This window comes from Macaca mulatta, chromosome 14 (assembly GCF_049350105.2).
Source record: "Macaca mulatta isolate MMU2019108-1 chromosome 14, T2T-MMU8v2.0, whole genome shotgun sequence".
In the NCBI taxonomy this organism is placed as follows: domain Eukaryota; kingdom Metazoa; phylum Chordata; class Mammalia; order Primates; family Cercopithecidae; genus Macaca; species Macaca mulatta.
In genome coordinates this window covers 126,753,690-126,766,665 of record NC_133419.1, presented here as the reverse complement: position 1 = coordinate 126,766,665, position 12,976 = coordinate 126,753,690, and the positions used below count along the sequence as shown (strand labels likewise).

At 57.4% G+C, this 12,976-nt stretch overlaps 1 protein-coding gene across 23 annotated transcripts in view; it reads right to left on the bottom strand.

Moving 5' to 3' along the window:
• Positions 1 to 11,928, bottom strand: part of ST3GAL4 (ST3 beta-galactoside alpha-2,3-sialyltransferase 4) — a 60,649-nt gene extending 48,721 nt beyond the window's left edge. For 8 of the 23 annotated variants that reach the window (XM_077961126.1, XM_077961128.1, XM_077961146.1 and 5 more), the window contains exon 1: positions 10,752 to 10,908. Coding sequence is in view for 4 of the 23 variants with exons in the window: in XM_028832821.2 (XP_028688654.2) it covers positions 4,965 to 4,997 (33 nt within the window). In the remaining 19 variants the exon portion in view is untranslated. 23 annotated transcript variants of the gene reach the window in all.
• Positions 11,929 to 12,976: the final 1,048 nt, after the last annotated feature.

Here is a 12,976-nt window from a genome sequence, read left to right as displayed (position 1 = left end):
GATGAACAAGGATGTTTCTGGATCTGTGCAGCTGAGGGTCCAAGGGTCCACACCTGAAGTTTCACTGGGAGCCAGGAGGGTTAAAGGGGCTCAACAAGGGAGAGGCAGATTTGCCAGGGGAGGGCCCTGCACATGGGAGGGAGAGTGGAGCAGGCCCCCAGATGAGGACTCAGTGAAGACGGGGAAGGGGGGAGTAAGGAAAGCAAGCCCCCTCCTCCGCCCATGTCAGTAACCTACACAGGCTTCTCCAGCACAAACACACTGGTCCCTACTCAGACACCCAGGAACCAGATCACACAGACACTCATACCCAGCTCTCAGTCCTCCTCCTCTCTGCCCCCTCCTCATCACCCCATGCCCACATACAGCTTCCAGGGCTTGCGGGGCTCCCCCAGTCAGGGCGATCTCTTCCTCCATTCCTCAGGGCTGGTGGGGAAGGGGGAGACAGGCTCAGCTGCAGCAGCTGATGCTTTACCTCCCCCAGGCCCACTGGGTTCCTCCCACCCCAGCTCTGGCTCCTGGAGACTTTGTTTGTCAGCTTGCAGTTCCCTGGAGCTATCACCTGGCAGCCCGGAGCCTCTAAGGGGCAGGCAGTGGCCGTGCCAGCCCTCAGGGACCTCATCCCCCAAAGCCAGGGAAAGGGGAGCCCTGGGCTCCTCACCTTCTGTCCAGCAAACTCAGCTCCTAGGAAGAGTCTGGCTCCTGACCGGAGACCCAGCCATGCCTATGAGCTCCACAGGTGTGTCCCCAGCAGGCCTGGAGAGTGTCCTCGGGGAAGCCTGTGGCCATTTGGCCGAGGGTACTGCAGAACCTGCTGCCCCATGGAGGGCACTCCCTGGCCCGGCACCCACACAACACACACTCACTGTCCTCTGGGCCCGTCTCAGCCTCTCCGCACCTGTGCTTAGTCCCAGTGACAGGGACTGTCCTCCCAGCCCAACCAGCACCCAAATCCAGGAACCTGCAAGGCCTTCCTCCAGCGGCCCCGCCAGCCTGCTCACACTTTCTGGGCTCAAGCCCTGAGGCTTCAGCAATTTCATGGTCATCTGCACCCATACCTGGGGGAGTGATGGGAGGGACAGACTCAGGCCTGTCAGGGCCTGGTCACTGCCTGGGGACGGAGGATTCCAGAGCCTACAACTTGTTCAGCAGGTCTGGGCTATGGCCCACACCCACTTCTGCACACAGCAGCCAGCCCAGGGTCCCATGGAATACCCCAGGGCAGAGACACTAAATCAACTGAAGGAGGTGCCAGGGGTCATGCCAAGTGCCTAAACCTGGGCTTCTCCATCTTCTGTGAGGCCCCAAACCCAGCCCTGGGTAATCTAAGGTCCTGGCCAGCGCCTCCTCCTCCTCCCAGCCCTGAGGAACCATCCTTGTTCTCAAGGTGGAAGAGCTCGGCCCTCAGTCCCCTGCAGCCTGGGATAAGACCCACCCTAAGGGCTGGTGCACAACCAGAGGCTCTTCCCAAGGAAGCCTGGTGCCAGAAAACCCAGACACTGAGGCACAGACCAGACACAGAGCCTGGGAACACCCAGAAGAGCACGCCCCCCAGGGTCACATCCCCCAGGGTCCCGGCCCCAATCGAAGCCGGGAGAGCTCAGAGCGCCCCCCGGCCCGAATCCTCCTGGCCACCCCTGCATGGCTGTTTCCTTCAGCTCAGGAGAAGCTGAAGGGATCGTGGCCCAGGATCCTCCTACCCCCACCCCCGAGAACACACCCAGGACCGGCAGCTCACCTGGCCCTGCAGGGCTGCCAGTCCAGCTGTGCCCCAAAGAGAACATTCGCTTCTTGCTCTGTTTGGACAGCTGCAGGGTCAGTGATGCTCAGGAGAGAACGTCTCATCACGGAGTGGGGAGTGCAGTGATCAGGGCCACAGGCCCTCTGATGGGGCTGGGCCAAGGCCAGAGCTGCATCCCTGGATGAGTGGGCTGGGAGGGGGCCCCGGACCAGCCTGGCAGGGCACACGGACAAGCTGCAGTGATTCTGCCCTCTTGAGCACGCAAGAGGAGTGGTCAGAGGGGTTCTGAAACCAGGGCTGGCACCTGGCTGGAGGCAACGGAAGCCAGGAACTGATTCCCCTTTTAATGGCATTTATTCAGTTACAGGCTGGGGCCAAGGACCAGCCTCCCAAGTCCAGCCCAACACCTGACCTCACCTCACCCCAGACAGTCCCACAGCCCCCTCCTCAGCCCTTCCAGGACTGGTGAGAAAGGTCCAAAGAAAAGACGACAAAGCATCCACAAGCAGAGGTCGGTGGCTGGCCTCCACCCTCCCCTCCCCAGGAAGCAGGAGGTAGAACTGGGAGGTCAAGACCAGCACTTTCCCCTCCTGCTCCCACTCTCTCCTCCTCTCTGGCCCTCATCCTGGTCCCTGTGTCCTTTCCAGCCATCCCATCCTGGTGTCTCCTGGTTCCCATCTCCACCTCCTCCTCCTTTCCTCCTCTGCCCACAGCCCCCGGTTATGTAAGGGGCTTGGGAACACACAGAGGGAGCTTTGTTGTCAAACCAAATCCATATGGAGCCGGAATCGGCCAACGCAGCTGTTCCCCATTCCCTTTGCCTTGGCAGGGTTGGGACTCCGGGCAGGGAGCCCCTAAACCCCTCCATTTTGGGAGATGGGGGACAAACACTTGCCCCAGGACTGCCAGGCAGCTGAATGGGTGGTCAGGGATCATCTCCACTGTGTGGAACCACAGCAGGGGACCAGCTGGTCCCTAAGGCAGAACAAAGCCACAGTACAAAGCCAGGGTCACAAAGCCAATAGAGGCAAGCTCTGGGCTGGGGCAGGGCGGCACCGTGCCGGGCGTGGGAGGGCGGGGGGTGTATCCAGACCCTAGCATAGCACACTGTTGTGTGCTTACCTCAATGGGGTCTGAGAGTAGAAATCTCTCTGTGTTGGCCAACTTCCCTCATTCAAGCAGGTTCCCCTGGGAGAAAGAGCTCAAGAGAGAGGAGGGTGGAGGGTTCAGGTCCCAGGCTAGGGAAGCTCAGCCCATCTTTGGAGACCCTCAGGCCCCAGAAAGATGAGATCCCACCGTCTCTTGCAGGAAGATGTCCAAAGAGTTGCATGAGGGCCCGGGAGCTCAGCTAACGATAAACGCATTGCGTACTTTGGGCAGGCACTGTCTCTTCGCCAAACTCAACTCCTGGAGGAGCCATTTTCATTCGAAAATGCTGGAGCTGCCAACAGGAGGAGCTGACTCCTGCTCCCACGGGCTCCCAATGAAGGCTCTCCTGAACATCCCCAGACCCAGGCAACCCAACCCGGCCACCCCCAGAGTCCCGGTTCCACTATGAGGACAACCTGAATGCTGAGGCTGGAGAAAGAAGGCGGATCAGAGAAGCAAGGGCAAGGAGAGAACTCAGAGGAGGCAGAAAGGAAGGAAGAGAGATCACTGAAGATGGTAAGAAATCTAGGGGTGGAAAGGGAAGGCAGGCAGAAAGGGACTTAACAGGAAGAGCACAGCTCAAACAGGGACAGGAAGGAGATGGGGGCAGGAGGTCTAGAGAAACGGCCCCCACTGCCTGTGAGGACAACCTCCCACGCTCCATCAACACCCCCTCCTCGGCCAGCCCCCCATTCAGTCCAGCCCAGCTGGGGAGGGATTTCTAGACCGCTTATCTTAGCCCACCCAGTCCTAGGGGCCTGGAGAACAGACCAGCTGAATGGGCCAGGCATGAGGTAGGGGCTGGAGAGGCAGAGAGAGAAGGGTTACTCCTGAGGTTCAGCCCAATCACCTGCTCCCTGCCTGTGGTGAGAGAGGTGCTCTGTGACCTTGAACAACTAAGTTACTTTTCTGAGTGTCTGCTCCCTCGACTGCCAAATGACAGCCAACCTCTGAGGCCTCTCCCAGCCTGAAAAATGTTTGTTTTGTTTGCCCATCACCAGGCTGTGAGATGTGGCAGATACTCTTATCCCAATTAACACAGATGCTAATTGAGTACCAGAGTGCAAGACCTGCCTGGGGTCACATAACTGGTAAGTGGACAGGGACAAAGGATGCCAGGACAGCTCCTGGTGAGCCACCTTCCCCTCTTCCCCTGGACCAGAAAGTAGATAGACCCTCTTCAGTCTCTGGACCCCACCCTGGAATCCCAGAAAAGCACACCAGCCAGCATTTATAGAGTGTTGGATTTCAGGCACTGGATGTTATCTGAAATGTTATCTTATTAAGAAGTGTTGGCCAGGCCGAGCACGGTAGCTCACGCCTATAATCCCAGCACTTTGGGAGGCCAAGACAGGTGGATCATTTGAGGTCAGGAGTTCGAGACCAGCTTGGCCAACATGGTGAGACCCCCATCTCTATTAGAACACAAAAATTAGCCAGGCGTGGTGGTGGGCACCTGTAATCCCAGCTACTTGGGAGGCTGAGGCAGAAGAATTGCTTGAACCCAGGAGGCAGAGGTTGCAGTAAGCTGAGATCGTGCCACTGCACTCCAGCCTGGGCAACAGGGTGAGACTCTGTCTTTATATTAAAAAAAAAAAGTGTTGGCCACACACAGTGGCTCACTCCTGTAATCCTGGCACTCTGGGAGGCTCAAGGTGGGCAGATCACCTGAGGTCAGGAGTTTGAGACCAGCCTGGCCAACATGGTGAAACCCCACCTCTACTTAAAGTACAAAAATTAGCCAGGTGTGGTAGCACACATCTGTGATTCCAGCTACTCGGGAGGATGAGGCGGGAGAATCGCTTGAACCCGGGAGGCAGAGGTTGCAGTGAGCCGAGATCACACCACTGCATTCCAGCCTGGGCGACAGAGCCAGACTCTGTCTCAAAAAAAAAAAAAAAAAAAAAAAAGTGTTAATTTCTAGGAGAAGGAAACGGAGGCTACAACGGCAGGCTGTGGCTGTACCCAAGGCTATGCATGCAGGGAAGGGCTGAGAGCCTCCAACCTGCTTCTAGGAATACAAATCTCACAGCTCCATACCACCACCTCGGGTACTACCCCCAGAACCACCTACCTTTGGTTCAGCCTGAGCCCCACTGAGGTCCATGCTGGGGTCACCCCAGCACAGGGTTCCCTCCCTGTCACAGGCATGGGACCTACAGGGAGTGGAGAATGCAGCGGGAGGAAGTGCCGGTGCTGGGTGGCCAGGGAGGCTTCCCAGCACTGGGACTTCAGTTGATACTGAAGGACATTTGCAGTCTAGCAAGGTCATTACCAGCAATGCCCAAGCCATGTGAGGGGGCTGTGGAAGCAAAGGCGAGGAGGTGAGATCATACATGGCATGCTACCAGAAAATGAGAACCACGGGGGTCACAATTAGAGCTCAAAGGGGGTTTAAAAAAAAAAAAATTAAAGCCAAGAAACCCTCTGTCGCATTTTCAAACAAAATTTAAGTGGAAAAGCAGTATGTACAAGGAATAAAAGTGGAGCTGTTCAGGAGGAGGCAAATGTGGGTGAACCCCTCGCTCTTCCAAAGCCGTCACTCCTGAGAGCCGCCCAAGGGAGGGTTCTACCATAGGGGTACCTTTCCTGGGCCTCAAATAAGGAGAGGACTGACATAGGGATTGGAGCTGAGGTCAGGACCTGTCTGCAGGGATCTGAAGGTTACCGGGGAGGGGTGATGGGCAGAGAAATGTGGTGGGTGGAACGGGGCATGCACTCCCCAGGGGACAAGCTCCTGCCCATCCTCACCTGGACTCCTGCCTGCCTCTCTGGTGTCTGAACAGAGACCCCCGAGGTGGCAGCACACAGCTGGGGCCAGACCTTTCTCTGGCAAACAGCTCACCTGGCAAAAGGGAAACTTTTTCCCTTTGCCCTGGGAGAAGGAGGAAGCACAGTAAAGATGCAGCAAAGACAAATTAGCTTACCTGAGCTGCATTTCCATCACTCATCACACAAGAATCTATTGAGCGCTTATTGTTTGCTAGACATCATTCCAGGCATTAAGAATATATACCAGTGAACAAGCCAGACACGCTCGGCTGGGCGCGGTGGCTCACGCCTGTAATCCCAGCACTTTGGGAGGCCGAGGCAGGTGGATCACGAGGTCAGGAGTCCAAGACCAGCCTGACCAACATGATGAAACCCCATCTCTACTAAAAATACAAAAATTAGCCAGGCATGGTGGTGCAGGCCTGTAATCTCAGCTACTCAGGAGGCTGAGGCAGGAGAATCACTCGAAACCAGAAGGTGGAGGTTGCAGTTAGCCGAGATCGCGCCACTGCACTCCAGCCTGGGCAACAAGAGCAAAACTCCATCTTGAACAAACAAACAAACAAAAACCAGCCTGGGCAACATGGCAAAACCCCGTCTCTACAAAAAACAGAAAAATTAGCCTAGTGTGGTGGCGCATACCTATAGTCATGAAGCAAGTCAGCCGCCTCCTCGCCTGCCCAGAACTCCGCGGATCCCTCAGCCTCTGCCCTCGTCAGTCCCTTGCACGACTTCCCTCCAAATGATCAGAACCCAGTGGGAATCCAGGGTATACCCCGGCTGGCCCCTAATTCTCTCCTGCCAGGAATCCCTCCCCCAACCTGAGCAACCTCTAAGAGACAGGGAGGGCTGCTGGTGCGGAGCTTGTCTGTGGGCGAAACAGCTCACCACGTTGGAAGGAGAATTGGGTCTTTGGGAGCCTCTCTGGCCTTGAGCCAGCCCAGGACAGGCATCAAGGAAGGCCAGGCAGCCAAGGTGCTTCTGCCTGGCAGGAAATCAGGATGCCAGATGCCGGGAGCAGCCACCTTGGCTGGGTTCCCTGTGCTTAGACCCCATAAGGCCCCTCCCCTTCCCACGTGTGGCCGTGGTTGCCTTGCAGTCATGTGGGCGGCAGCCACATTTCCAAAGGAATAGGAGCTGCAGGCAGGCCAGATGGAAGCAATTGCCAAGGGAAAGCAGCAGAGGTGGAGGCTGGGGGGCTGGGGGGCTGGGAGGGCCCGCTGGGAAGGAGGGAAGGAGGAAGGAAGGAGGGAGGAGAATCCTGTCCTGCCTCACCCTGCCCAACCGAGAAAGCGAACGAGCCTGTGCTCAGGGTGCCGGCCCAGCCAGGATGTAGGGTTCGGGAGAGCACTCAGAGCCCAGGGTTTGTGTTCCACCTTTGACGCTAATACACTGTGGCCTTGAGCAAACCCCTTCACACCTTTGAGCTGGGATCTGTTTCTTCATCAGGCAAAATGAGCAAACTCCAGGGGGCAGTTGAGAACTGGGCTGAAAAGTGAAGGTTTTGGAAGCAGGCCTGGATTTGAGTCCTAGCTCAGCTGCTTACGAGCTATGTGACCTTGGCCAAGTAACTTAATCCTTCAATCCTCCATTTCTTCATTTATAAATGGGCTTAATTACAGGGTTGTGTGAGGCTCACATGAAGTGATGTAAAGCGTCTAGCACATCTTTTTTTTTTAAAGTTTATTGAGCCAGGTTTTTAATAAGTGCCTGATTGCTAAACGGTAATATTTTTGTTATTTGCTGAGGCCATTTTCATTATGGGGACAGATGTTCACCCATGCTGCAGTTGGCAGAGGACGCAGAGCACAAGTAGGGTCGCTGCAGACCAGCATGCCCTAGCACTCTCCAAACTGGTCCCAGCACTCTCTGGGGCTGCCTCCCCTAAACAGGAAAACAAGATCCTGAGGACCCCAACCCCCATGCACAGGCTTGAATGAGCTGCAGGTGGGACAAAGGGGCTCTCCTACTCAGGTGTTTCTGGGCTTCTGCAGCCAGGCCTTCCTCACAATCAAGGCCCAGGTGGGAAACTGAAGGCCCAGCCAGACCCACACCTCACTTCAGCCCAAGCAGCAGCAACCTCCTCTTTGCTGGGCCAGCAGCGGAACCCAGGGCTTCCGTCTAGGGCAATCCTATCATCTTTCTGCAGGGCAGTGTGAGATGCAGGGGAACAGAGATGGGGTTGTGGCCTGGCTGTAGGTCCCAGGCAAAGGGCTCAGCCTACGCTAAAAACCCACAGCTCTGGAGGCTCACACCCTCTAACCCCGAAAAGCAACAACCCAAGCAACTCTTTGGGGGAAATTCAGCCCCTGCAGGGCTCAGGGGCTCCGGTCAGAGGCGGACAAACACTTGGCTAGGGCCTGGGCATCGCATGCTGCTGCTACCACGTGAAGCTACACTGACCACTTCCTCAGTCTGCAGAATAAAGGACATCATTCACACACCTCCATCCCTGAAATGTGGCAGGGGTTAGGGGTGATTCTGAGGCCAGGGACAGCCAGTAGCCCATCCAGGGCCACTCAGGACACTCATACAGTAGCACTGAACACCTCTGGGAAGGGGGCAACAAAGAAGAGGGGGTTAATGACAACAGTCACCCAAATCCGCCTGCACTCACCATTTCCTCCCGGCAACCAAAAGCTTAAGGTCAAGGTCGTGGGTCTTGAGAAGGAAGGAGGATCCCAGGGTGAGGGGAACACAGAGCGGGAGCTAAACCACCTGCAGCGGCCTGCTGCTGGGAAACGTCCAGCCGGCCCAGTGCGACTGAGCTGAGGGAGCAGGAAGCAGTGACTGTGTGCTTGGGGTGTCCCACCCTGCACTGCCAGACTGCCCCACCTCCAGCATCCAAGATCCATCTCCGAGGAGCCAGGAGCTGGGCTAGGCTCTGGTGGCTGATTAGATAGCAATCTGTAGGCTTGGACTTCAGACCCCACTTGCGGCCCAAGCTCCCTCTCCATCCTCTGCGGGTCCCTCAGCCAGCTCCTTTCCCTATCAGCCCAGGGTCTGGAACTTGGCAGGCATAGAAACATTGGTATTAGAGGGGTCCCTTCCCTCCAACAGGTGGTGCAAAGCTTTGAGCCATTCTGAGAAGAATTCCCAATTCCATTGGGACAACCCCTGGAGCAGCCTCTGAGGAGGGACCCAGAGAACGTGCCCAAGTCAGACCTGGGGTAGCCCCCAAGGCAAGGGCAGATGGCGGCCAGTGGGGAGTAAGGACAGAATGACACCTCAAGATGGAGCACAGAAAGGGGGTCTGGCCTCTGCTCCTGCCGGGGATTAAAAGTCCAGAACGGAGCAGATTCTTAGTTCTATCCAGAAAACTGATTCTAGGAGTCTAACGAGGTTGGGAGGCTGGCGGGGGCACCGCACTCTGTTCCTGAGAAGCAGAGGGCCAGTCACTGCTTCAGTAGGGAAGACAGTCCGGAGGCACCTCAGCCTGGGCCCTCAACTCACAGGGAAAGCGGCCCTGTTGTCTCTGAACAACAACCTATCCCCCAACCAAAGACACCCACTCTGCCCAAAGTCCAAGCTGGCAATTTCGAATTCACTTTTCTAACTTCTCCTTCCATGTGTGCACCCTCACAACCTCGGCTGCCATCTTGGAGTCTGGGGGATCTGGCCCCAACTCCTGGCAAGCTCCCCAAGTCTCCACGGAGCCCAGGCCCTAAGATCACCCACCCAGCACAATGGGCGGGGCACAGGAGCAGTCTGGGAGCGGGCCAGGAGCAGGGCAGGGAACGGTCCCAGGAACCCGGGACACCTGAGCTTGGTCAAGGGGCATTCCCAGACCAGCTCTCAGCAAGCAAAACAGCCTCCCGAGTTCATTTCTAGGCCCCAAACAGCCGGCGCGTCCCCGGAACCCGCTCTAGAATTATCGGGCAGCTTTGGAGAGTAACAGCATGGGAGAAATACTACCAATAGTGAACATTGACACAGCTCTTCCTCCGTGAAGGTGCCTTTCAAAGCACTTAGCACATATCAACTCATTTAAAATCTCCCTGGCAGATGCCAGGGCCAGGACCTAGAGGAGGGGGACGGGTCCGTCACAGCTCAGGAGAGAGTGACACACGTGTGTGTCTCTTGTGAGAACTCAGCCTGTACCAGGCCTGTTCCCAAAGTTCACAAAGAACGAGTCCGCCTGAGCCTGGCTTCCACGCGGTACCTCCCTCCGGCGGTGGAAAGTACAGGCTTCCCCAAGAAGCCTGTGGGGGTGCCAGCCTGTGGGTGGCCATGAGGTCAGACAGGGCACAGCTGGGCACCCGAACACTGCCTACACTCCCAGCCTTCTGGCAGCAGTTCCCTTAAGCCAGGCCCTCGGGACCCAGGCTGGGGAGCAGAGGAAGCAGCCACAGTAGGTCAGGCCTCACGCTGCCCAGACAGAGCCTCCCCCCAGGACTGGGAATGGAGGGGCAGTGCTGGCAGACATGTTGGCAGTTCTGAGCTGGCCGGGAGGTCCCTGCCAGCCAGGCCCCTGAGGAAACACCCACAGCAGACAGCGGAGCCCACTCCCCCATCGCATCCCTCCCACTGCTCACCACCCATGCAGCTCTGAGGCACAGTGGCCTAGGCCTGACGACCCCCATAACTTGGCCCTAGGACTCTGGGCACTGTCGGCCTCCCACTGACAACTCCACCTTTGGGTCCTGATCAGCGACCTTGCGACTCCTGCACACAGGCGGACCCCGCAAAGACTGTCACCTCCAGCACAGTCAGCTCCCAAGTGCTGGACCTGATCGGGGTAGTTGTGGGAGAAACCATTTTTCGAGGATGCTGGAGGTGGGGGCCGCCGCTGAAGTCCGGGCGCAGGGCTGGAGGAGTGGGGGCGGAAACTTTCCGCAGGACTGTCCCGCTTGCTCACTCCATGGGAGCGGAGATGATCCGGCTTCCCGCGAAAATCTGGTCCAGGGAAAGGGACCCCGGAAAGCAGCTCCGCAGGGCTGTGGCCGCCCCACCCCGACCCGCGCTGCGCCCACGTGCCGGGCCCGACCCCCTCCTGGAGGCGCGGCGCCGGCTGAGGTCAGGCGGCCGAGGACCCCGCGGCTCCCCGCCCCGCCCCGCGGGCCCCGGCGCACGGCCGCCGCGTACTCACCCTCGCGGGTGGAGCGGGGCGGGGCAGCACAGTTCCGCGCGCAGCTCCGATCCGCTAGGCGCACCGACCGGCGGCGCAGCGCTGGCGCGACGGCTCCGCTCGGCCCGGTCCCTGTCCCGGGCGCGGGGCCGGCCTGGGAGCGGGCGAGTCCGCCTGCAGGGGAGGCGGGGGCCGGGGCCCGGGCTGAGGGCGGGGAAGGGGTTGGACACGCTTGCGCACACGGCGGCCCGACTCCCAGGAGCTACCGGGCGGGGGAGAAAGGGCGGGGTGGAGGAGGGGGGAAGGGGGGAAGGGCTGGGGCGATGCTGCGCGGTCGCCGGCTTGGGATGGTGTGCGCGCCTCCGAGGCCCGGACGGAGGCGAGCAGGGGCGCCGGGGGTGCCGGAGGGGCGGAGAGGCGGAAGAGGAGGCCTGATGGGGTGAGCACAGGGCCAGGGCAGGCGCTGCCTGTGAGTGGCGCCAGGGTGGGTATGGCCAGCGCAGCCAATGCGCACCCTCCCGGGAACAATGAGAAATCAAGAAAGGGTTCAGTGCTCTGTCGCACGGGCAACCGTGTCCTTCCCTCACTGGGGAAACTGAGGCAGAGGGGAGGTAGGTCCTTCTTCCGGGAGCCTATGCTTCCCATGCCCCATGCACGCAAGGCAGCCAGTCAGTCCCCTGGGCCCAAACGTGGGCCCTTCCTCTGCTTCGGTTGGGGCCTGCCACCTCCCAACTGCTCCCTCTGCACCCCTCACTTGCATACTCTTTATCTTGGCCTCAGAAAGTTTCTCAGTTTCCTTTCCGTTATTGAAGGCGCCAGGCATCCTGTCTCCAGGAAGAAACCCCTGGGCCCCTGACCCTGGTTCCTTAGACCGAGGCATTCCCCCAATAAACCTGGGAACTGCCCAGGCTGCAGAACAGTTCAGAAGTCACCCTGCAGGACAATCCACAGCCCCCTAGGCCAGTCCCTTTCGTAGGTCAGCATGGTGTTTCCGGAGCCCCAAGTGTGAACAGCCTTGTGCCGGCAGCGCCAGGGGCTCCAAGGAAAGTGTCAGACCCATTCCCTGTCCCTAGGAAGCTTACCATCCAGCGGCACAGAGAAGGCTCACCATGGACTCCATTCAAGAACGAGGCAGGATAGGATGTGACTAAGTGCAAAGTGTGAGTAACTGACAGTAAGTGCAAGGGGGTTCAGAGAAGTGGCAGCTCCAAGCCTGCTTCAGCTGAAGCTGGAGGACTTATCTGTCAAGAACCCCCAACTCAGGAAGCTCTGCTCCAAATGAGCTGAATAAGGAGAGTCTGCCTCCAAGTTGTTCCTCTGCAGCTGACTGTGCTCCATCCTAAATCATTCCTTGCACGGGCAGAAGCTGTTTGGCATTTCACCAGTGTCTCATTTTGTTTGAATATGGTTCCTTTGGCTTAATCAGTCAAACATAGATTCAACAACTGTTTATTTATTGATTGATTATTTTGAGACGGAGTCTCTGTCGCCAGGCTGGAGTGCAGTGGCGCCATCTTGGCTCACTGCAACCTCCGCCTCCCAGGTTCCAGTGATTCTCCTGCCTCAGCCTCCCAAGTAGCTGGGACTACAGGCGCCCACCACCACGCCCAGCTAATTTTTGTATTTTTAGTAAAGACGAGATTTCACCATGTTGACCAGGATGGTCTCGATCTCTTGACCTTGTGATCTGCTCGCCTTGGCCTCCCAAAGTGTTGAGATTACAGGCATGAGCCATTCAACAACTATTTATTGCATGCCATCTCCAGGCCTGGAATTAAGCTGGGTATAAAGAACACAATGACTAAGTCCCTGCCTTGGGCAAGTCGAGGAAGAGGGAAGAGCCTCCTTGTTCTACAGATGGGAAAACTGGCCCAAAGGGAGTAAGCAGCTGCCCTCAATAACTAGGTGAATCTGGCAGAACTGATCCAAGCATCAGCCCAGCCTCTAAACTTGGCCATTTGATGAACTAGATCTAAGCACAGTTTGCAGTTCTTTTCGTGAATCACGTAAATGTCACTCTACCAGAAAATGGAACTTAAGAACCAGCATTTGTTCCTGGAGACCTGAGTTCCAACTCTATCTCTGCCACTAAATAGCTTTAGTTTTCTTACTAGGGGGGAAAAATGGAAATAACTGCTTATTGAAAGGCCTATTTGTTGGCATTAAATCAGGCAATGGATGCGAATTTGCTTTGAAAGCATAACTTGCTATATGTAAGTGTGTGCTGTTACTATGCAGGTGGCATG